Source organism: Mesoplodon mirus, assembly GCF_964341445.2.
Source record: "Mesoplodon mirus genome assembly, chromosome: 9".
Classification (NCBI taxonomy): domain Eukaryota; kingdom Metazoa; phylum Chordata; class Mammalia; order Artiodactyla; family Ziphiidae; genus Mesoplodon; species Mesoplodon mirus.
Genome location: NC_138985.1, coordinates 114,466,355 through 114,490,953, shown reverse-complemented (window position 1 = coordinate 114,490,953; position 24,599 = coordinate 114,466,355). Strand labels below are relative to the sequence as shown.

Genomic DNA, 24,599 nt, shown 5'->3' with positions numbered 1-24,599 from the left:
TGTGGCCTCTCCTGTTGCGGAGCACAGGCTCCGGACGCGCAGACTCAGCGGCCATGGCTCACGGGCCCAGCCGCTCAGCGGCATGTGGGATCTTCCCGGACCCGGGCACGAACCCGTGCCCCCTGCATCGGCAGGTGGACTCTCAACCACTGCGCCACCAGGGAAGCCCCTTCCTTTTTAATTTTGATAAATCTTCAGTTGATTCAGAGCATCCAGAAACATGAAGTAGAAACTGCTCGGCACGGAAGACCCAGGACAGAGTGTGTGCGTGTGCCTGTGTGCGTGCGCACCGTGCGGGAGTGTGTGGGAAGGTGCCCACGTGTGTGCACAGTGGGAGGCCAGGATCTGGAGGCGGCACCTGCACCCAGAGACACCCAGAGGCGGGAGGAGGGCTGCCCTCCGGCTGTGGTGCCCCCTGACTCCCGGCATCTGGGGTCAAGGCTCAGTCATGCTGCTGACCCAGAGGAGCCCCAGCTGTGACATCCAGCCCTCCAACTGCAGGGCTGAGGCCTCGCGCCATCCCCGCCCATCACTGCTCAGCCCTTCCTTCCCAGACGGAGCTCAGCTGAAGACCAGAGACTCTCAGGACCCAGCTCGGCGCTCAGACACCGCTGCCCTCATCCGGGAGCACAGGCACTGCCCCCCACTGCTCCTTGTGGCCTCACGACCGTCACCGCTCTTCCTTCGTCCCTTTAGGTGTGTTTAGCAGAGCTTTCCTCAGTTCTCCCAGAGGGAGGAATTGAGACAGTTTCCTCCTGCAAAATAAAGGCCTTTCTCTCTTGTGCACTTGACGCATGATGGCTTTTTTTACAAGAAAAAAGGATACATTGCATCCCTGCAGTTTGCAAAACCTTCTGCAACCAAATGTATTTCTGTTTATTACGTGATGATGCTGAGGACACTGTGGACGCAGAGGACGGGGAGAGACAAGGGCGCTTCTCGACCATGAGCCGCGGCTGCGCCGCCAAAATCCGAGAGCCCTGCGCCCTGTCCACTAGCCAGCAGTCACCAGGGGAAGTCAGGGCAAGCCTCGTAGGAGGCACCAGTGGCCCATTTGCTTGGCTTTCTTTCACTTTGAATTGATTCTCGCATCCTAAAAAACTGTTTTAATATTGCTCATACTAACGTTCTTTTAATGTTTGTTTGATGGCAAATACTTTTTTTTATCTAAAGCTTAAAAACCCCTGTTGTCTTAAAAATGTATTTAACAGATAATGTGAACTTTGGAGCCAATGGTCCCCCCGAGCACACTGGGAAGCCACAGCGGCAGCCCTTCGTGTGTGTTGGTCAGTGCTCGGGGTGGCGCCGGGCCAGTGTCTCTCAGGACCCTGCCGGCCACTCCGCCCTCGAGTCTGCAGCGCACCTGCTGAGTCACTGGTGCTGGGAAAGATGGGTCAGACTGACTCACAATCGCCCTGTGCGGTGCTGGGCCCAAAGGCACCGGCTGCCTCTGCCTATGTTGTACATTCATGGAATCACCAGCTTAAACCGACCGCAGGATGACTTAAATAAGCACATACATTCCTCTCGTATCCAAATAGCGGTGATGCTTCTCAAATAGAACATGCCAGAAACCTCTCCCTGAAATCACACCCCGTCTTCTGTCTGGGTTTTATTTGCATCTGTTATAATTAATTCCTCAACTATTCACATGCTTTTCGACCTGAGCACCGCACCTCATGTGTCTGTTCGCCTGGACCTTGACATGTGATCAGCAAAATGGGATTTGTAGAGAGCATTCCATTTAAAAAGCACTAGAGGGAGCTTCCTAGCTATTTGGGGGATTTAAATAAATCCTTTTACTGTCAGTAAAGCCTTTTATAAGGTGATGAAGGACACACACCCCTCCCTCCAGCCCCGAGGCTCTGGTTCATAAACGCAGACTGTGTGTCTCATGCAGCTCAGGGTCACCAGGATGCTCGGGGTCATTGAACAGGATGCAGGGCCGTGCCTCCCCACCCCTCATAAAAGATCCTGCGTGTGCGTTCTATTAAAACTTCTCTCTCTACACACACTTCAGATAACTAACTCTCCTCAATCCTAATGCGCAGGAAGACAGCAGCCATCCACGTCAGACCACTGATTCTACCTGATAAATCCATGACTTCTCTATTTTCAGCGCTGTGCGTTTCGTAAGCTTTAATTTGATTCCCTCCACTGTTGAGTCTTGGCTTCAGGCTGAGCGTGATCTGAGACGTGGTCCCCGGGCGTTCCGCGTTCTCCAGACCCTGTCTAGGGAAAACCTAAGTAGGCTTTCTCCTTCCTCTTTCTCACTTCCTCTGTCAGCAGTCGTCCGAAGGAGAGTGCAGTGAAGAGAGAGGTTTCGTCCGTAGCACCTGAACAGAGCGTCGCCCGGTGGCCCTACAGTCTCCCCACGGAGCTGCCTTCGGAGGGGGCCTGCACGTGGCCCCAGGCAGAGCCCTGCAGAGTCGCTCCAGGGTGACAGAGGAGGGACGGGGTGTTCGGGACTTCATGCCGGTTCTCTTGCTCAGACTAGCCCTTCGGAAGAAAACGGCCGTTGAAAGAGTCTTTCAAACCAGTTTCAAGAACTAAAGACGCTGCCCTGAGCAACCTTAAAAAGTGGGGGGTTAAGTCTGGACCCCTCAGGATTTTGTGTCTAAAGGACTAGGATCGTCTCTGAGCTGACGCATCAGACTCCACTCCACACCTCGTTCTCCTGGCTTCCACGGACTGGGAGGACAGAGCTGCCCAGAGACAGCACTTCTCCCAGAAGGCTCTGCTCACAGAATCTGCGGGGTCACGTTCACTGAGCATCTAATACGTTCTGTGCATCGCGCGGTCACCATGCACTGGCTTGCAGGTCCCCACGAGGCCCCTCGGTGCCCGGCTCCCGCTGGAGCTTCGCGCCCACCCTGGATGCGCCCAGGTGGAGTTTTCTGTGTTCTGCCCACAGTCGGGCCTCTTCACACTTGGAATTAAACTGCAGCAACAGCTCCGTGCTGCGTCCAGAGGGGCCACCCTGACCAGGCAGCTGGGTGTTTCTGGGAGGACAAGAACTCAGGTCTCAGGGGTGGGACTCCCCCCTCCCTTGCTCGCTCTCCACGTAGGACTTCACTTTCTTAAGGCAAATCTGTGGTTTGAAGAAGCCCATTTCTGTGTTCCTTTGGGGAGATGAGAAAGCAGGTTCCTGGCACAGGGGCCACTCGGGGGGCCACTGCACATGTGGCTGGGGGACCCCCACCCCCCGTAGCTCCTCTTTCACCCACTGTTTCAGGCTGTTCTGGACTCACAGGTTCCCCCCAAAACAAGACTGTACATCTTGTGACCTTGTCAGCTTTCGAAAACTTCTGACACCTTCAGAGGAGCCTTCAGGCAAACAGAAGGAGACCCTGTCTTCCGCCTGGACGAGTTTCTCGGCGGATCCCCCAGAAAGAAAGACTTTCTAGAAAGACTGATTTAAGAGTCAGGGGGGCTTGGGGTGTTCCCATACCCGGCGGATGGCGTTCATTGTCTGGAAGGATGGCCAGCTTAGATGTGATGAGCTCATGCCACACTGTCCCCACACCTCAAGGCACTCGGACTGGCCACCGTGCTGGCCGAGGGGGGTGAGCCTGGATCCTGGCCTCCCGGTCTCAGCGACTTACTGCCAGATTCCCAATACTCGTGGCACTTTCCCTGATGTGAGCACAGCACCTGGTTGGAATGTGTTTCCTCCCAGCCGTCCCCACCTTCCCTCCAGCCGCCAGCCCCTCCCACTTCAGGCACCCTCTCCCTGAGACAGTGTGCAGTCCCCCCACCTTCCCTCCCACCCTCATCCATGTCCCCAGCGGCATCTCCCTGCCACTCGGAAAAAGGCGCTGGCAACTCAGCTGTCACCCACGTGGGCCTCAGGCCTCCTCCCAGGGCACTAAGGCTGCCTCGGCCTTGGACGTTGTCAGGCCGCCTCCCAGCTCCCGGCCAGGGGCAGGGCTGTGCACATGCAGGTGTGGTGGAAGTGGGAGACCAGAGCCGTCCTGGTGGCCACCAGCCCAGTCTCGCTTCCACATCTGGGTCCGATAAGCATGGCTACCTGCTCTGCGTGACGGGGACGAGCCTCAATTTCCCCTGAACAGGGAGTGGTGACAGTTCTGGCACCGTGAGACAAAATGCTGCACGTGACATGCACCTACTGGGGGTTGGTGGGGGGGGTCCCGGCGGACTTCAGAGGTGCGCCCCACCCAAGCCCCCAGCATTTGACAGGATTGCACGGCAGACGTGAGATGCTCCCCTCTGAACTGTAAGAAGCTCGCGAGCTTGGGACCTGGTCTTGTTCGTTGTCCAACTACCAAAGGACCTAGCAAGATGGAAAAACAAGAATATATGCAGAATTCATAAGGTTACATTTTTAAACTCAAATAGTATTATTTCTCTGGCACCCAAGTCACCTGGTGTCAGGTGGGTGCGTCTGTAGGAGGGGATCTAGGCCACACGACTAACCCGTGAGCACATGGGGCGTCCTGACCTTTTCTTAACATTTGGAACACTCACTTCTAACAGGCAGGGAACTCTGCCTTTAGAAGCCAATATTTAGATGTATAAGATTAGTTAGTCTAATTTTTCATTTCTCTGAATAAAAATCCTGTGCAATAGAAATTAAAGTTTATATGCTACTTCCTATGACTTAAAACATTGTTGGGGGGATTTCCCTGGTGGTCCAGTGGTTAAGACTTCGCCTTCCAATGCAGGAGGTGCGGGTTTGATCCCTGGTCAGGGAATTAAGATCCCACATGCCTCGCAGCCAAAAAACCGAAATATAAAATGGAAGCAATGTTGTAACAAATTCAATAAAGACTTTTAAAATGGTGCACATCAAAAATATCTTAAAAAAAAAATTCTTGGGCATTCCCTTGTGGCCTGGTGGCCTAGTGGTTAGGATTCCGGGCTTTCACAGCTGTGGCCCAGGTTCAATCCCTGGTCGGGGAACTGAGATCCCGCAAGCCATGCAGCACAGCCAAAAAATATAAAAGTCTTAAAATGCCACCAAAAAAAAAAAAATTCAAGAAAGCCTTAGTCCCTCCTGGCGACAGCTTGCTGTGGGTATGTATGTATATAAGCATCTGATAACATTTTTCAGCCCAACCTTCTTGAATCAATGCTAATGAAAGCTGCCTTGCCCTGTTTTCTTGTGTGAACCCTGAAATTGCCTGCCAGCCGGGCAGCTGAGGGATGACTGTCATTGTCATTTGGCCGCTGAGCCCTGAGGGACCCCAGCAGCAGGTGAGGGACGCAGAGCACGGATTGTCTTGTGCCTGAACTCAGCCCAACTTGTGTTTGTTGCAGGCGCTAAAGAGATCGACATTGCCGCGACGCTGGAGCACTTGAGGGACCAGAGGCCACGCATGGTTCAGACAAAGGTACTGTCGGCCAGTCCTCGGGGCTGCCAGGGCTTTGCGGGGGTGGGTCTTTGTGTGGAGGTTTTCTCGAGAGGAGCGAGGGTCAGGCCGGCTGGCCTCCTCCCAGGCCAGGGCTGCACGGGGCAGGATGCGGGCAGCCCCTCCCTGCAGGGTCAAGGGCAGCTCCGGCAGCAGCCCGACATTTCAGCCTAAGCAGATGCAGTCAGACCTCAGGCCCTGGGAACTCTCCATGTGCCAGATTTGGGGAGGGAGGGAGAACATTGCAGTCTTATAGTCAGAGGTCAGTGATAAACGCCGGCACCCCTGCATGGAATGTTCTGTGTTCATGCAACATTCTGCCCACCTCCCGTATTTCCAGCTCCCACAGCTGCAGCTCTGCCATGCGGTCATCAGGACAGTGGTCACCAGAATGACCCCAGGTGCTGCTGGGTCCCTGAGCACCCTGAGTAGCTCATGTGCATACTTATTAAAAAGGCCAAGTTTGCAGCAAAAGGAGCAAAGACAAAAGATTCCTGGTTGGCCTTGGGTTAACCAGAGCTAGAAACAGGTCACTGTGATGACCCATTCTCTCAGCATTCCAGAAATATCGGTGTCCAGCCACAAACACTCCCACACATCCTGCAGCCATAAAATACAGAATCTTCTTCTCAGTGTAGTCCCGACACTCCAATGCCATTAACGCCTCCACCAAAGGCCAAAAATCATGAAGACGCCCTTGCAAAATCACTGCTTTATACTTGAGGAGACTTTAAGTTATCATAAGCTCTCCTGTGAAATCAAGCTAGGTTGTGCTTTGGTGCCTGGTGGTGACAATTCTGGGACCCCGGTCATCCTGCCTCGGGGTCTTACTGTCCCCCACAAAGGACAAGCAGCTCCTACGCCCTCCCTCCCTTGCTGTCACTATGAGAAATCAAGCAGGACAGTGCAGTGTCTGAGCCCGAGGGGAGAGAGAACAGTCTAAATGCCACCCATTCCGTTGAGGAGGAAGAAGCCAAGAGCCTGGTAAAGTCCAGCAAGCACACTTTGACCTTGAAGATCATTTCAAGGCCCTTTGGCTGGTTCTGCGTCGTCAAAGCCGCAAGCACTGAGGCAAAACCAACTTAATTCTCTTGTAGAATCAGAAACCTCTTGTAAGTAGGCCCAGAGGAAACACTCCGTGGTCAGGATCTCTGCCCAGCCCTGCCCTGTCCAGCTGGCGATCACAGCTGCCCTGCTCTTTTCCCGCATCTGGGGTGGGGCGGGGGGGAGCGGCTTGATGACACCAGCGCTGACAGCCCGTCTGTCCCTCCGCTTTATTTCGGGCCCTAGAACGTGCAGCATTGTCACCAGACCCTTATGTGGAATCTTATGTGAAAGCCACTGCACCCTTTATGTTTTCTTAGATTTTTTGAAATCTGAAATTATTTCAGACCTGCAAAAACTTGCAGAAAAAACACAAGTAATTCCTGTGTGCCCTTCACCGGCTTCCCCCTGTTGCGCTTCGTAACCACAGGGACCGAGCGAGGCCAGGAAGCTGGCCCTGACTCGACGCCACCAACTCACGTACGGACCTTTCTCTGGAGCAGGGTCCCTCACGGGAGCAGCCACACGGTGCGCTCACCGGTCACGTCCCCCTCACCTCCTCTGGTGGACAGCACCGTGGCCTTGAGGACCAGCCAGGTCTGGTTGTGCTTCTGTGGACTGTCTCTGGCTGGGGTGTGTCTGGTGCTCCCGTGATGGGGTCCGGGTGTGCGTCTTGAGAGGAGTGTACCACAAGAAGGTGTGTGTCCTCTCTGGAGAGGTGAGCTCGGCCCCTGGGCTCAGGGCGCGGCCGCCAGCATTCCCCGCTGGTCACTCTTTCTCCGTTGGCAGTGGTGGCGTCCCGGGGAGAACTGGACCCTGCTCACACCTGTTTGTTTGTGGTTCAGCTTTATCCCCACACGATGCCATCCCAGTGCCCCGTAGCCCACGGGTTTAGTGCCCGTGGGACTGACCGTGCTGGGGGTAGTGGCCTGGTCATCCAGAAATGCGGGGTTGGTTCACTGTCCTGGATGGTCTGGGCCCTATGTGGCCACCGGCAGCTGCACAACTTCACACGTCCCAGAACCGGGGCTGGGGCAGCAGGGGAGACTTACAACCAGGAATGAAGAGCTGATTCGATCTCTGGTCAAATCTGCCTTCCACGTCACACTGTTGACTGCTGTGTGGATAATGCTCAGGACCCTAAATTCAAACCCGTCTCTTCCCTCCTTACAGCTGGGCCCCTCCCAGGCAGGCCCGTCCGCCCCCCAAGGGTACAAGGATCCTCAAAACACACGGACTCTGGGATGGATCTAGGCAAAGTTATTGAGAAGACGGATATTCTCTGCAAAACAGAAAAAAAAAATTCCTAATACATTACAAACCCCATTCAGCCCTCTGTGGTCTGCAGGCCGTTGGCCAGAACAAGCCCAAAGGGGTGGATTCCCAGCCCTGCCTGGAGGAGGGGGCACTGCCCTGTGTTAGCATCACGTACCTTATAGTCACTAACATCCTGATGTCTTTAAGTGACAAAGGGACACTAGTGGCCAGAGGGTTTTGCCCCAACATCCTGGTGCTCCCAGATGGCAGAGGCTGGACAAGCTGTGACCTCCTGTGTGGGTGGACTGCCCCGGACACCCGCCCTTTTCCTGGGGTGCGTGTGAGCTCTCCGAGGCTGCCGTGCAGCGTGTACAGAAATTCAGCTCCTGGAATCTCAGGGATGAAGCTTAGTAAACACACAGGCGCCCCCGTTCCTTCTTCACCGATGGCTGCTCTGCCCAGCATCACTCCATGAAACTGAGCTTTCCCTAAATTTCAATTTAGCAAAAAGGTAGGACATTTCCTCGGACAAGACAGTGCCGTAAATCTGAATGCTGTTTCCCACGAGCCACGAGAAGGTCCACAGTCTGTTCATTTGAACCCATTTAGTCAAATCGCATCATTTGAGCTGAATACAGTCAGAACAGTTAATAAGCTCTGAGCTCGTTGAGGCTGGGGCCTGGGGCAGCCACGGAGCCCTGACGCCTAGCCGGGCACAGAACTCCATTCGGCTGTAAAAAGTCACAGAGCTCTGTGTTTGTTTCCACCCGGAAGCAAGCTCTCAGTCAAACCAACCACCGATGCCTGATGGACGGCTGCGCCCCATCGGACACTCAGAGGACAGACCCAGCCCTGGGGGGTGGAGGCAGCACAAGGGCGAGAACCAAGAGGACATCCAGGGAGAGGCGTCATGTGGGTGCGTGACATTGTCCACACGGCCCCGTCACTGTACGTGCATAACAGGCCCAGCAAAACGCTCGTTTTCAGGAAGAGAGGTGAAATTGGGGGCTGCAATTAAAATAACACACTTCAGAGATGCATAACGCTGTCCCCCGCGTGCGGCTTGTAAACAGGCTCCTTCCTTCCCCATCAACGCATCTCCTGAAAGAAAGGTGCCCTTTTAATCAAGGCCTTGACACTTGCTTTTCCATCATAAAATTTCCTCTTACAGTTGTCACTTAGAAATAAAAGCCATTCGACTCGTGTGTTCAGTCACCTCCAAGTAATGATGTCACGTTTGTTTCCTTGGGATACACACAGGTGCGTCCACGTGGTCTCCGTGCACTGCCCCCCCCACCTGTCCCCTTTCTGCACTTTGACTTCACCCCTGTGTGTCCCGCTGCTTGGGTCCGCCCCTGACACCCTGACTCGCCTTCTTCCTGGAGGCGTGTTTACGCCTCCCGGTCTCTGTCTGTCTGTCTGTCTCTCCCTCTGTCTGTCTGTCTCTCCCTCTGTCTCTCTCTGTCTCTCTGTCTCTTTCTCTGTCTCTTCATCCCTCTCTGTACTTCTGTCTCTCTGTCTCCCACCCTCCCCGTGCACACGCACGTACACACGTGCACACGGCACACGGGCCCTGCGCCCCATCTCCGTCTCTGGTGTCCGAGGTCAGGGGTGGAGCTGGGAGAGGGCATTCCATCCTGACCCCTTTGAGGGACACACTGCCCCGTCCTGTGTGGACACGGGGCTCGGATGTCCTGCCTCGGCCGCTCCTCATGCAGAGGGGCAGGGACCCCGGGAGAGAGAGCGGACCGTGTCCCGCGGGTCTCCTGTGTTCAGCACATCTTCCTGTTTAGAGTATCCCAGCCCTCTTTCTGATTTCCTATCCTTGCAAACCCGGTCAGCTCAGATGTTTTACAGCCAGGATGTTCCGAGTCCTCCCTGCTCAGATGGCTCTTGTCCTAAGCTTGAGTCTAGGCCAAAATGGTCATCTTGTCATTTATTGAATTTTATTCATTAAGTGCAGCTTCTGCCTGTTATGTTAATGGTTTTCTTAAAATAAATGTCTATCTTAAAAGGACTTCAAACGCTGGGTTCTTCCCGATTTCTGGCATCCCCACCCAGGCATCTCAGCTAAGGCGATGCTGCTCAAAATGTGGGCCACACACGGTCCCCACCCATGACGGGGGAGCAGCTGGGGGGGCAGCTGGCGCCAGAGCCTTCCAGGATGACGGGCCCGGCGCTGACAGCCCCTCTCACCGCGGTCCAGCCCCGAGGGCCCAGCCTTCCAAGCTTTGCCGTCAGAGCCCTCTCAGCAGCTTAGCGGGGACCATCGCGTGGAGCCCGTGGACCTCCGTCCCCTCCGCCACACGGTCACCCCAGCAGTGGCTTAAACTGCACCTGCTTCATCCCACAGCCCGGTCCTCTGTGTGGTCCTGTGAACGGAGAGTGTTTAAATGATCACAGTCAAGACACAGGGGCAGGTCTGCCTCCGCCTTTGTCACTTCACATGGTAGCAGAAATGTCGGCTTGCTTATTAGACACTTTTCTATAACATAATTTACTTCTCTTTGGCATTGGGTCTTTTCCGGTGTCTTGCTGGATAAGCAAGGCCACAGTGCTTATCTCTTGCTTGTCCATCTCTCCCTCTGAAGATAAGCTCTAGGGTGGATTCCCATATGAACACGCGTGTGAAAGGTACAGTGAGATTCCCGAAGAGCCCCCTTCATCTTTTCACATTTTTGAGTCATCACGAGACCTTGGTCTGCCCGTCAGCAAGCCATCGTTTGGGAGGAGGCATCCGACGGGGCTGCTCCGCATCTTGGACCAAGTCCTGCACGTGACACACCCTGCTGGGCCGACCGCTAGCTCAAGAGACGGCGGCACGGGGCGGCTTCCCCAGGGCTCGTCGGCCTCGAGGGGAGGAGACGGCCCGTCCATGCGAGAACGCGGTGCTGGGCTGTGCTGGGCCCACGTGGGCGCGGCTCCTGCTGCACCAGCCCTGAGGGGGTCCCTGCACACGGGCCAGGAGGCTCTTCCGCAGGCGGATCCACCGTGTCCACGGGAGGCTTGTGGCCGCCAGCAGAGGCTCCGAGTTAGAACCCGGCAGATCATCCCTTCAGTGTCAGGTCAGGGGAACACTGGTGAGAAACTGGCCTTTGTTCCAAAGTGAGTGTTAAATTAGGTTGACTCTCTGCTGTTTTATTTTTTTACTAGTTTATTTATTTACTATCAATTTTTTAATTGTTATACAATTTTCAAGGTTACTTCCCACCTACAGTTGTGACAGAGAACTGGCTTTATTCCCTGTGTTGTATGGTCCATCCTTGAGCCTGTCTTACACCCAGTAGATGCAGCTGTCGCTCCCCCACCCTTGTGTCACCCCTCCCCTCCCACTGGTATCCACAGGTTTGTTCTCTGTATACGTGGATCTGCTTCTTTTTTGTCTGCTGTTTTAATTGGAGCTATTTTCTATGTTTCTATTACATACTGGCCATTCAAAGTGGAAATTAATCATTCTTTTGGGCTTTGGACTCAAGTCTATTTATGACTTGAATTATCAAGTATTTAAGCCATCAATAGGGCTTTCCTTCACCCAAAATCCTCAGCTAGGTGATCATTTGCATAGTTTATTATTTTTGTGACTTCTTTGGTGTAGTGGGAAGTGCTTGATAGCACTACTTTAGAGTGTTTCATGCAGAGTTTGGGAGCAGGTGGCGGACCCGGGAGCCCGGGAAGCTCTGCGGGAGAGGTGGGCTCATCCGCTGTCTGCCGAGCCCTGGTCTCTGGAGGAGCGGACGGTCCCGACACCCTGGACTCACCCCTCGTTTCTACCCAACAGTCCTGGCAGGTTTCAGCTGTACGAGAGGCGTGTCCCGTCCGTGGTGCGCTGGCGTCTGTGAGCGCGTATGCGCGCATGTCTTAAGTTGGGACGGTTGAGGGTGACGTGAGGGTTCCTGGCAAATGGAGCGGAGCCGGGTTGAGCTGGGTGATGGGTGGATTTCCAGAGCAGCGAAAGCACCACCCTTTACATCCTGAGGCCAGGGAACCCCAAGGGGTCGCGACTGTGACCGTTTTCGTGGCGAGTCTAGGAAGGACCGGCAGCTGCATCCAACCCCACCCATCGGGGGGTCCGCGCGTTGGGTGCTGCCGTCAGAAGGAGCCTGGCGGGGCGCGTGGAGCCTCAGGCAGCCGTTGTCCTGCTCGTGTGTCTCCTGGCAGCTTCTAGCAGCCATAAGAAATGAGACTCTCCCACACGAGAAGTGTGGCTCGTCCGTGCTGGGTCTCATCCTGCAAACCAGTGCCCTGGTCTCCTTTCCACGGAAATCTGTGACCTTCCCTTTTTCTCCTGAACAGTTTCTCTCTGAAGAGAAACACACGGGAGCCCAGGGCTGGCGGAGAAGGGACACCGCTCACATCTCCTTCCTCTGTCCCTCCAGGAGCAGTTCGAGTTTGCGCTGACGGCCGTGGCCGAGGAGGTGAACGCCATCCTCAAAGCCTTTCCCCAGTGAGTGCGTTTCCCGAGGCCGCGGGGAAAGCCGTCTGCAGTCACGGGACAACCTAACCACGTCTCCCAGTGCAGCCGCCTCGTAATCGGGCCCTTAAGACTCTGTAGTCAGTGCAGTTTAGCAGTTAAAATGTGTATTTTTGTTCAACCAAACAATAATAAAGAGAGATCTGTGGGAAGATGCAATTACCGAGGGCAATCAGTTCATCTATTTTCACTTTCTTGAAAAAAAATTATTTTTCCTTAAAGCACCCATCCACATTCTTAACCGCAATCATGTCGTACTTGATGGTGCAGTCAGCGTGGTCCCCGGAAGACAGTTGGTTCGTGACCTGTCACTTCCTGAAGGATTGTCAGCTGTGCAGGGCGGGGCCCGGAGAGGCCGATGAGGCACCGAATGGAGGCCACCGGCTGTAAGAAACTCAGTCGGCGTTTGTCTTGACAACAGTTTATCACTGGAGACACCGCGGCTTATTCAGGAGTTAGGTGGACAGGAGGTGACATTCTGCAGCTTTGGGGCAGATAATAAGAAAGTCGTCTCAGCTGTTCGTTGGATCCCGGCTTCTCAGCACCCTCCCCGCCCAGCACTGTCGACAGCCCCTCCCGACCTTCCACCCCCGAGGATGGGCAGGGCCACTGGGGGCAAACGCTTTCCCACCCAGAGTGCCTGCTTCCAGGCCAGCCACCGCGGGGACGCCTCACCTGGGCAAGGTAGGGGGCGAGCCCCAAACTCCAGACACGGCTATGAACTACAAATAGGGATTTACACAGATGCAGCTAAATGCTTCCCTGCTGGGTGACCGAAATCAGAGGGGGGGGGCGGGGCAGAGCTGGGCACTCGGCCAGCTCCCGGCAGGCACCTGTGGTCCCCTCTCCGGGAAGGCTCGGGCCCTGCTGGCATCCAGAGAAGACCGGGGTGCTTTCACCAGGGGAGGAACGCAGGGAGACCCACAATTTTTTCGCTTTTTGCCTATGTGCGATCATAGCAGCTGGGGAAGAGGAATAGCCTGGGCTCCCCCCAGGGCTCCGACTCCTCATCTCTTTGCCTGCCCCCTTGTCTGATGTCACGGAGACACACACATCTAGCAACGATCTGGATTTGCCAAAATACCACTTGAGCGCCAAATGTACCACCCCCGCTCCAAAACAGAGAATGCACTTCCTTAAACTGAGGACGCTTAAACATCTGGGAAGGTGTGCAGGCTGCTCTGGGTGTTGCTGGTCTCGTTTTAGGGAACAAGACGCTCCCCGGTGACCCTGGTGCCTCTGCTTCCCGTGTTGCACACCATTCTTTCCATCCTAAATAGGTGTTACATCTCAGAAGACAGTAGAATAGGGAAAGCGGCCGGCTGAATGGGGAGAAAAATGCCAAATGACTGTTTGTGTCTTTAAATGGTGTTGTCATGTGTATCTGCTTTAACATCTATAATTTCTTTCCCAACGTTGTTTCTCTCTATCTGGAATCTAAATAATTAATAGAAACTAGTTTATCTGAATATAGGAAGCATATACCTACTTGTAATTTCTAACTTCTTATGTTTCTTCAGTGTGAGATATATAAATATATTTAATTGTGTCCGATTAAACTTCTGATTTCACATTTGAATGGTCATTATTTTGGATGAGAGAGCAGTTTTTTCCCATCCATCCTGTTTCCTGAAGGTGCGGGCGTTTGGATTCCTAAAACAACGTGTGTGTATTCCTTAGAACGCTATACTGAGTTGCTATTTTATTTGCAGAGCTGGGTGTGTACAGGGGGCTGTCGAGTGTCACTGAGACTTTATTCATTAAAAAGTGATTTTTTAAAAGAAGTGATTAAACAGGGGACTTCCCTGGCCGTCCAGTGGTTAAGACTCCGCACTTCCACTGCAGGGGGTGCGGATTTGATCCCTGGTCGGGAAACTAAGATCCCGCATGCCACACGGCGCGGCCAAAAAAATAAAAAATAAATAAAATGAAAAGTGTTTTTAAAAAAGTGATTAAACAATCTCAGTCAAAAGGTGGGGAGTGGCCTGTGCTCTGTGTGTCCCTGTCCCCTCTTTAGTGCGTGTCTGCCCAGGGAGTGTCGGGGAGCGGTGGTGGCCCCTTCTTTGCTGCCTGCAGAGGAGAGGGGGCCCTCCACCACTCCACAGAGACACGGACCATCCCAGGAGCCTCAAAACAGGAGAACACGCTGGGAGCAGTCAAACCCTGGCTGGGGAGGGACAGCGCTGCTGGGTGTGCCCTGGCGGCTTCCCTCTTGTCCTGTGCTGGTCTATCTCGGCTGGCGGTAGCAAGACACGCGGCCTGTGGTGTCCAACTAAATGCTGGTGTTTGTATCTCAAGAAATCAGACCCCCGATCTCAACCGATGGGCGTCCACTTACACGCTGTTAGCTATGCCTCACCAGCGTCTCCTTGCCCGAGTTTGCTTCTTGTTGAAATCCTGCCCAGGCGTCCAGGAAGCTTCTGCCTTCCGTGTGTTGGAAAGTTACTGTCACTGTTTCATACAAGCGCACGTAGCACTGGGCGACACTTCTCGTGATAAACACGTGTCAGAATCTGCATGTGACCTAAAGATGCCCCTCCGGCCAGGAATATTGAGGGATGCTGGGCAAAATGGACCTTGCAAACGTTGTGCGTAGGCAGCTCTAAAGACAGGTGGGATATGGAAGGATCAGTGTGGGCAGCGTGATCGCTGCTGGACCCGAGGGGGCGGAGGCCCGGGTCCACGCAGTCCACTAGGGGTCAGCGCAGGGGGTGCTGGGAATGCATGCAACCGGCACCAATAAAAACACACACAGCCTTCCCTGTTGTGGTTGCCACAGAGCTAACGGATCCTCGCGGGAGGCCGGCTTCGGTTTTCCTGCGTCTGTGGCCGACCTGTGGTTCCAGCTTGAACACGGGTGGTTTTCACCTTAACAGGTAGTGTGGTCAGAACTCCCTTGCTCACCAGTGGCGCCAGCGACCTCTTTACGGAGCTGGATCGTGGTTTCGGGGCCTGGAGGAATGTGTCCTCTGTTTTCGTGTGCTGTTCAGATGTGACCCTTGCAGACACCACTCGCGTTTAAGTCTAATCCGCATTATCAGTGTCTTCTCCAGCCCTTACTTCAAGTCTAGACAATCAACCGGACAAAAGTAAAGCATTGACTTGTCATATTTGCTAATTTCTGTGATGTAAACACACCCACTATGAGTGATTTTAATGTGGACTCCCTAGATGAAAATGATTACACGAGAAGACAGCTACTAGAGTCGTGAGAGTGAAATGTAGTGCACACAATTAGGAAGCGATAAGTTTTGAGTGTTCCTTACTTGTGTATTAATCTAGTTTGTCAGTTAATATGGTTGAATTTTAATAGTGGCTATATTTAACAACCAGCTCATAAAATTCCTAAAAAGTTTACAGTCTGGTCCTGCAAGTGCATGCAAGCTGGCTGTGATATGCCCCTGCCTCGGAGCCACAGAAGGGAGGGAGGAGTTAGACGAAGGTCCGGCCCCGCCGTCCAGCCAGAAGAAGACAGGCGCCGTCTGCAGGGCTAGGGCTGGTTCCCCACGTCCACGGGGCACAGGGAGTCCTCGCTGAAAAGCGGGGTGAAAATCTGATCCGACCCCAACCAAACCCTGAGCTCCCAACCTCAGTGGAGGCAAAACCACTTGGATGGACCATGTGCAACCCCCAGAGGAGATGCCCGCGTGACAGTCAGCTCTTAATAAAAGTCACAAAGCACAGGAGGAAATGCAGCGCAGTTGGCGAGGGTCACTGCTGTGAAGAACCGCGGTAACGCGACAAGGGGAGACGGTGATAGGTTTAAGCATCTTAAATGGCTTAAAGAAGAACAGCTCGAAAGAGTAAGTGGCTTTGAAACAGAACCAACAAACACAGCAAAACAGAGTCATAGAAACAGAACAAACAAGCGGTTGCCAGAGGGGAAGAAAGAAATGGGTGCGGGAGATTAGGAGGGCAAACTTCCAGTTACAAAGTAAATGGGTCACAGGAATGAAATGTACGGCATGGGGAAGGTAGTCAGGAACTAGGTAATGTCATTGTATGGTGACACGTGGTAACTAGACATCCCGTGGTGATCATTTTGAAGTGTGCAGAAATGTTGAATCACTATGTCGTGTAACAGGAGCTTACATAGCGTTGAAGGTCAATTATGCTCCAAAAACCAAAAGACTTGTAGAAAAAGAGATCAGATTTGTGGTTACCAGGGGCAGGAGGTGGGAGGGAGGGAAGTTGGATGAAGGCCGTCCAAAGGTACAAACTTCCAGTCATAAGGTAAATGAGTATTAGGGGTGTGATGTACAACGTGAGAAGTAGATTCAACACTGCTCTGTGCTGTAGAGGAGAATTGCTAAGGGGGTAAATCCTGGCACTTCTCATCACAAGAAGAAAATATTTCTGTTTCTTTTATTTTGCATCTACCTGAGATGAGGGCTGTTCACTAAACTTACTGTGGCTGTCGTTGCATAACGGATGTGAGTCCAATCGTTGTGCTGCACACCTTAACACTAACACCATGCTGTTTGTAAATTATATCTCAATAAAACGGGAAACAAAAAGTAAAAGAACTCAACCAAACTTTTAGAGGTGAAACCCAAGGGGAGCAGTTATTTGGAAAAAACGGAGAGCTTGCTCTCGAGACACAGGCTGTCCGGGTGAAACGGAGGGCTGGGAGCCACTGAAGCCGGAACTGTGGACTGGACGGCGGAGCTGGACCCGCGAGGTGAGAACGTGCGGGAGAGGCTTAGACATGGCGAGTAGAATGCGCGACCTGAACGCGGCGCCGAGGGTCTGAGGAGCGGCCGGTCTCCTCCGCGGGCAGGGCGCCAGTTCCGCTTCCTGGCGCTCCTGTCCCAGGCCCAGCTCAGCCAGGACAGCTGGGACCTCGGCACCCATGCCGACGGGAGTTCCCGATCAGAGCCCGCAGTGGGCACCTGTTGGAAGTTTTATTATCGAGATGAGACTTCCTTCTCAACTGGCACCAGAGAGCCGGGCTGTGCATCTCCCAGCCACAAGGAGGGCTTTCCTCCCTGACAATAACGGCACTTAGAGTGCACCAACTGTATACCCTGCTCAGGGGGGCGCGGGTACAGCGGGAGCTCCCATCCCTGGTCTTCAAGACCAGCTAGAAACAGGGGGACGCGGGAGGCTACAGAGCAGCCTGTGAGGCCTCCTGGACCCGAGTCCTCACCAGGTGCCAGAGAGGAGGGACAGGCAGGGGAGTTAGTCACCCCGCTTCACAGGGGGTGGGGCCCAGTGGCTCTCAGAGCAAACGTGGGACGGCACAGGCTCTGAATCCGTCCTGACCCTTGGCCACTCCCCCGGCGTGTCTCTCTGGGCACAGAGCATGTCCTGGGGTGGGGATGTCTGACCATTCACCTTTGCAACACCATGGGGCTTAACCGTCAAGCGATTTAGGGATGCATTCCTATGAAATTGTTGCTTGAGACTAAGGTAAATTTTACAAGCGGTTAGATACGATCTTACAAAGAGAAAACAAAAGCTCTACGTGAGGCAGTTCTATCAACTAGGCAATTCACGGCGTGCTCAGTGCTTCTGTCGACAGTGACACTGTGAGTCTGTGTCGGGGCCGGAGTGGGTTCCCTGGAATTCCTGGAAAACGCACACGTGGACTCACATCCGCGCACCAGCTGGCAGATCAAGCCTTGTTAAAAATGCCTCGCTCTCCTGGGAGCTCTGAGCCCCTGTGTGAGGACATGGCGGTCCCTGGGGCAGCCCACAACCTGACTCTACGAGTCTGGGCCTGTCCTTATCACACTCAACTCTGCTCTCAGCCTCCAGCCCCACCCACACGCACACTAACTGCATCGTTTCTGCACCGCAACCTGCCCTCGGGCGGGCACGGTAGGCACTCGAACACATTCTCCATCTTCTCCTGAGACCCCCCACCAGGTCACGGGGAGCCAGCACTGCCCTCTCCGCCCACACTGAGTCCATCTGCCACCTCGGCCTTGTGCCGGCTGAGGTCCCGCGGCCGGGGTTCAGGGCCCACCCCCGTGTCTACCCTGTGTCCACCCCCGTGTCCACCCCATGTCCTCACCGCTCCGTCTCCATGGCTGGGAGCAGCGTCTCTGCTGCAGGGTCCGAAGTGAACGCTGCGGGTGACAATCTTCCCCCCAGACCTCGGCCACAGCCTGGCCCACCGTCGAGTGCAGCCTCCAGGCCGCCAGGCTGGGCCCTACCATGTGAGTCGATGCTGTTGATCTGCTTTACTGGGTGGTGTAAACTGATAGGATCCATCTAAGAAGCTTTATTTTTCTTACAAAATTATCGTCATACATTTAAAAAGCAGTTTTGCTTCCTCTTTGTGCTCCCAGCCATTTCCCCCTCTCGTTCGTGCTTTCAAATGCGATCGAGAAACCGCCACATACGTCCCCAGGGGGAGATGACGGCAGTATTATGTGTAATCTGTGTTGTGCGCTTTAGTAATCAAGTAGAACGCTAATAAAAAACCTTCATAAGTAGTGGAACAGGCATTAATGCAAAGATGTTTATTGGAATAGAAAATCAGAATTTGATTACACTTTGTTCCTAAGCGATGGCTGGTTTTCATTTTGTTCGGGGTATTTGTTTAGAGACTGTTCTTCGCTGTTTAGGTCGCTCTATTAGACAAACCATATGGTGTGTGTCGTTCGTCCTCGTAGCTGAATGTGGTGGATGGATATTGTGGCCGTTTCTGGACGGTGCTGTCGAGAGGCCAGGACCGCGCCCTCCCCTCCCATGGGGCCGTGACCGCCTGTCCCCGGGGACGGGCCAGGCCACGGTGGAGACTCGGTCCCGGGGCAGGAATGGGACACGGTGAGGACCACCCGCAGGCACAGTCCCCTCTCATCCGGAACCTGAGCGGCACCAAAACTTCCAGAGTCCGCCCTGCACGGTCTCAGGGGACGCCGAGGGCTGGCTGGTTTGCTTCTGGCTCTGAGAGAAGCCTGGCCTCCAGGGAGGCCACCAGGCAGGAGGAGGCCGGTTCTCAGGGGAGAGAGACAGGATGGAGACGCCTGGTGGAGCAGCCGCCTCTCTCTGCCTGAACTTCGCTTTCACGCCTGCGGGGCTCACCTTCCCTCTGCTCGCCTCTGCTGGGGGACGTCTTTGTGCTCAGTCCTCTGTCTGTCTCTGTCTGTCTGTCTGTCTCTCTTCTCCCTCCTGGGGCATCTACGTTGAAGGAATAACTTACGTACAAGTCTTGGGGTTTGGAATGGCACAGCTTCTAACTCAAAACCATCTTTTCTGAACCTTTCCTCCCATTCTATTTTATTTCCTGACATAATTATAATTACAATATAGTGATAACTTGTTTAATTTATCAGGTCACTGGAAATAGCTTCTCCCGTCCACAGATGCAGTTTTGTCAAACCCCGCGTCCATCAGACCGACTTTTTAATAAGCCTGGCAGCCCGATACTTGGGGCTCTTTCTTTTCACTAGGAGCTGAACCACCCACGCCTGCTAATGTGGAGCAGCTGAAGGGTAAAGCTGCAGCCTCTTGTGTCCTCATCCCCAGCCCCTGCCTGCAGCCCGAGCCCTTCGTTTGTCCCCACGTTGAGACAGAAAGGGGGGCATCGTCACCTCCTCACCGGGAGGACGGGGGCTCGGCCACGTCTCCAGCCCGGCCCCGGGCAGGCAGGCCCACCTTCACCCACCTCGGCCACACGAGCTTGGGGTCAGCTTCCTCCTGGGCCGCCTGGACCCCCTCTGCCACCACCTGCCCCCATTGAGGGGCTCCCCCTTCCGCTTCTCAGCTGCCCAGACTGTTTCCTCCTCGGGCCTCTGAGGGCCTTACACATCCTCTTTTTCTTTTCCTTTTCATGGAAATCAGAAAATCGATCCATGAGCAGTTGGACTGGCCGGTCCCTGCAGAGGAGAACCCACAGCCATCCCTGAGCAGGGCCCTGGGGGCCTTTCCCTGCGGACCAGGGCCTCCCCAGGCCTCCCCAGCGTCCTGCAGGCAGAAAGTGCCGCTGTGGTGTCCGCCGTGTGCTGGGCCACGAGCAGGGGCTGCCGGGGGGCCTGTAGCCAGGCAGGCGTGTGGCGGGCGTGAGGTCACCCCACTCCTCGCCCAAGACGACAGCCGATGCCTTGTTTAATAGCGTTTGATAACTGTGTTTTGTAAGTTCAGATATGTATAGTTTATTATCAGAAAACTTTATCACTGAGAAACAAGGAAATTTTTGAGAAGACTGAGAAACAAGGCTGTTTTGGTCAACTCCAAAATCCTGAAATCAGGATTTATGGACGATTCCCCACAGTCTCACAGCAAACGGGACCCAGTGGAAGGCTTGCGGGCCCTGACCCCTCCAGGTCCGGGGGCTCAGTGTCTGGGAGGCCCAGGCTGGCTCTGCAGGGCTGGGGAACACCCCGACGGGGGCTGCCCAAGGGGCTGCGAGACCCCCGTTCAGAAGCTGACCTCACAGGAGACCTCCCTGCCGGGGATGGGGGAACGCGGGGGAGGACGGTGTTGGCGGGCGGGACGGGGTGCACACGTGCATGCATGTGTGTCAGTGTGAGGAGGTGGAGAAGCAGCAGGGGAGGCCGGGTGGAGAGGCCCAGAAAAGGGGCCCTGGGGGCAGCAGTGGGGAGGGTCGGGGAGGCGCCAGGGAAAACCGGTGCCCAGCAGAAAGTGCAAAATCCTCGCAGAGCTGAGCGGGTAAGCGATGGAGGAGGTGGGATTGGCCCCCGGGACCCCTGTACTGGAGGCTGACGAGGCCTCCTTAGCAACGTGGACGACTCTCGGGCACCAGGGCAGCTGCTGTGCTGCGTGCAGCCCATGGGCCAGGGCTGGGTTTCAGCCCCCGTTTGTCCCCTCAGCCGAGGGCCCTTGTGCAGTGCACAACATGCCCAACTGCACTCGGGCGGCAGGAAGCAACGTTACCTGTGACCTGCCGCACACGAGGCGGAGCAGCAGCTGGACGCGCACAGGGAGGTGGCCAAGAGCTGATGGCAAAGAGACCCCCCCGCCGGCTGTCCAGGCTTGGGACACGGGGGGCCCTGTCCAGCTGTGAGGGTCATGGGGAAGCCAAGGGGCAGATTCCAGGGCCCAGCTTACCGAGTTGGGGCCTGAGGGAGGAGCTGGGCACCTAGGGTTTGTTAACAAGTGCCGCAGGAGCGTCAGGGTTCGAGGTCTGGAGAAACATTCAGCCTCGGGCTTGGTGGGAACACGGGCGCAGAGAGAGTGCGAGCGACCAGGGGCACACAGCCTGGGCCACGTTCCCCACCCCGTCATCCCTTCCCTGACCCCTCCATGTGTCAGTCTTTGCAAACTGCTCCAAGTTCTATTTTGGAACAAGATAAAAGGCTGAAGTAACACTTTGAGGCAACACCCATCACACAGAGAACTCGTGCTCCAGAGGCCACCTGACACCCCCCGCCACCAGGGTCTGCTGACTGTCCTCAAGTGACTTCTTTACCAAGAGCCAACCCCACGTCCCTGTCCCGTCCCCAAACCCAGAAGGGCTGAGAAGCAGATGGTAAATTCAGACAGACACGGATTTTGGTCCTTGTTCTGCGATCCTCAGGAACCAACCCCTCCCACACGCTCTCGTGCACCTGAAATGCCCCGTAAAGTCCCTGGAGCCCGGACCTGCGCCCTGACAGCCTCTGCGCTGTCCAGCTGCCATCCAGACCTTACGAGGCCACAGCCAGACTCCCGGTGGCCCCCTCGGTCCTCCCGTGTCCATGGTGGCAGCTGCAACGTGCAGATGCCCAAGCGAACTGATGGGGTCCGTGGCGACCCCTCTTCCTCTCATGCTCCACCCTGACGAATCTGTGGGCTCAAGAGTAGAGACCCACCCAGAGCCCAGGTGCCATGCCCCCTGCGGCAGCTGCACACATTCAAGCCGCCACCACTTCCCCGATGACCGCTGCGCGGCCTTGAAGTTATTTGTCTGCTGCTGCTTCTGCCCACTGGGCTGCTCCACACGAGGGGGCTTGGGGGGGGGGGCGGGCACAAAACCCAGGCGCCTCTTGTCCCCTCCCCTTTCCTTCCCGAATAGTTAGGGGAGCCAGCAGGCAGGGAGTGCCCAGCGTGGCGGAGCTTGGGGCAGGGCACTCCTCTGCCCGCAGTCTGTGGGACTTGGTGGCAGTGGCCCCGAGCTGAGACGGTGAGTTTGCTCTGGGGGAGCTTCTCTTGGTCAGTCTGGGGAATGGTGCGCACAAGCCTCCTTTCCCAGAAATGTCGTGCGTTAAGTTTGTGTGAGCAGTCAGTTAACGGGGTGGCCCGACCACGCCGCCCCCCGTTGCCTGTGCTCTGCCGCTGAGCACCCACCAAAGGCATCTCCCCACAAACCAGGAATCATCGCGGGGAAAGACCTCCTCCTGTGAACAGGCCGACAGCGAAGCCCCAAGGCTGGGACATTTATGCATCGAAATCTTTGAAACAAAAGGTCAGGAAGGTGGTCCCCCCCAAATTACCGTGTGCAGTTGGAGGGAGACCCCTGCCCCGTGAGCCCAAGAGGGGAGCGTCTGGTTTCCAGGCTCCGGGCTGCCACGATCGCGGGAGAAGTGATTATCACAGCATCTGGAAGGTCAGAAACTAGACGAAAGGCAGTAAAGTCTGACGGTAAGAGAAGCTTTACCAGCACAGCGAGCGTTTGGCCAAAGCCGGAAATGACTGCGTCCTTCCACACAACTTACTACATTTTGATTTCGGTACCGGAACCCGAGGAGGCAGAGACATTTCGAGCAGGAGACGGAAGTCGCTTTAAAGGTCAACCTTCAAATTTAGTGCTAACAAAAATGGGAAATCAAAAGCGTTGTCTTTGATCTGAAGTAAAGGCGGAGCCCACAAGCCCTTGGCGTGTTTGGGAGACGCCCGTCTTCTCCCGGCCACCCTCGGCCTCCCAGGCCGCACACCCACCCCCCGCCCCGGCGAGACGCAGGTCACAGCTTATCACCCAGCAGGGGTGGAGGGGACTGGGGCGCAGGACCGCAGGGACTGTCCTGCAAGGAGGCCGTGGCGTCTGCCAGCCTGGGGGCCGGGGCCCACTGACACTTAGGTGACCAGGCAGAGAACCAGTGGGAAAACTTCGGGGGGATATTACATCCTTCGGGGCGTCAAAAAATATGCATAAAAATATGAATGATAACGTGAGGCAGAATATCAGAGACCAAATTAGATCGTGAGTATAATCTCTGTAAAAATGTTTGGTGCACAAGTATAAAAGTAAAGCCAAATCACGTTCAAGAATCTTCAATGATTTGCCTGTATTTAGAGCATCAGAAACAATTCTAACTTGAGAATACGTCTCAGCTTTTGAGAACGATGGAAAGCTGAACGTTAACTCTGCAATTTCACGATTTCACAAATAGGAAAATGTCCAGATTGACGTCCAATGAAGTCCAGAAAAATGTCACCTTTGGTTCAGATGTGAAACATCGAGTGATTATGAGGAAAAGAAAACTGTGCGACGGACCAAAAGTCTCCTGCTTCCCATGGACCTGGGTCAGAGGAAAGGGTCTCTCCTGACAGACGTGTGACACGGGGACAGCAGACACGGGCCAGCAGCTGGCAGTGCCGAGATGTAATAGCTTTGCTATGCAAACTGCTTACAACTTTAATACTGACTGCTTTGATTTTTAATAATAAAGTTATAACTATGGAGTTATTGGTCCAAGGCGCTTTCTGTGATGGAGCTGTTTGGCTTTTGCTCAACATGGACTGGCTCTTATTATAATGTTTGGTCACAAGCCATTTGGCCAGAAGGTATTTTTCTGTCCGTCTGGTCAAAGCCCTGATGGACCCAGACAGTGACCTGCCCTGCCAGGTCCCTCATGCCTTTGTCCCTCCCCACCCCATGATGACCCTGGTTCCAGCAGATCCTGGGCAAGGCTAGCTATGAGCTGAGATGCACACAGAACACATGTGCGGCTACAACACACCATGTGGCACCTGCAGCAGGGACCTGGGCCTGGAGACGGCCCAGGAGGGTTTGGGCATGAGAGAAGGGGGGGGATGGAAGACCACCCAGCTCCGTGGCCCGGAGCCCCTACCCTGGGGCTTGCCCGGTCCTGGCCAGGAGGGGAGAGGAGCCCCTGCTTGTGGTCCCAGAGTTTGGGATCCAGACATGAGATACGAGAGGGCTTCCCGTGCTGGGCCGGGAGGACTGGGAAGCACAGTTAGCCCAGAGGAAGGTGGAGGCCGGAATCCGGGCCGAGGTCCAAGCTCCATCTCCCAGGCCACCCTGCAAGCTTCTTCCCACCGGCACCTCTGTACCCATCAGCCATCGCCGTGTAACAAGCATCCCAAACTCCGCGACTTCAGACAACAGCCACGTTATCGTTTCTTATGATTCTGGTGCTCACTGGGCTCAACTATAGGTACCACTGGGGTCTCTCGTGGGGCTGCAGTCAGGTGACAGCTGTGCTGGGATGCCCACAACAGCCTTAGCCACCCATCAGGGCTCTGCAGGGGGCTGGACCGAGGGACGTGCTGTGTGTGTCTCTCTGCCCCCACCCGTCCCCGTTTCTCTCTCTCTCTCTCTC

The 24,599-nt window shown here is 54.9% G+C and overlaps 1 protein-coding gene across 1 annotated transcript in view; it reads left to right on the top strand.

Annotated features, from left to right (window-relative positions):
* The window catches only part of PTPRN2 (protein tyrosine phosphatase receptor type N2), a gene marked incomplete at its 5' end in the record, with an annotated part of 710,841 nt that extends 698,493 nt beyond the window's left edge, over positions 1 to 12,348 (top strand). The window contains 2 exons of the mRNA XM_082632697.1: positions 5,281 to 5,354; positions 12,050 to 12,348. Of these exons, the coding sequence (XP_082488823.1) occupies positions 5,281 to 5,354; positions 12,050 to 12,121 (146 nt within the window). The 3' untranslated portion in view covers positions 12,122 to 12,348. The remainder of the gene's footprint in view (positions 1 to 5,280; positions 5,355 to 12,049) is intronic.
* Between the last annotated feature and the right edge of the window lie 12,251 nt (positions 12,349 to 24,599).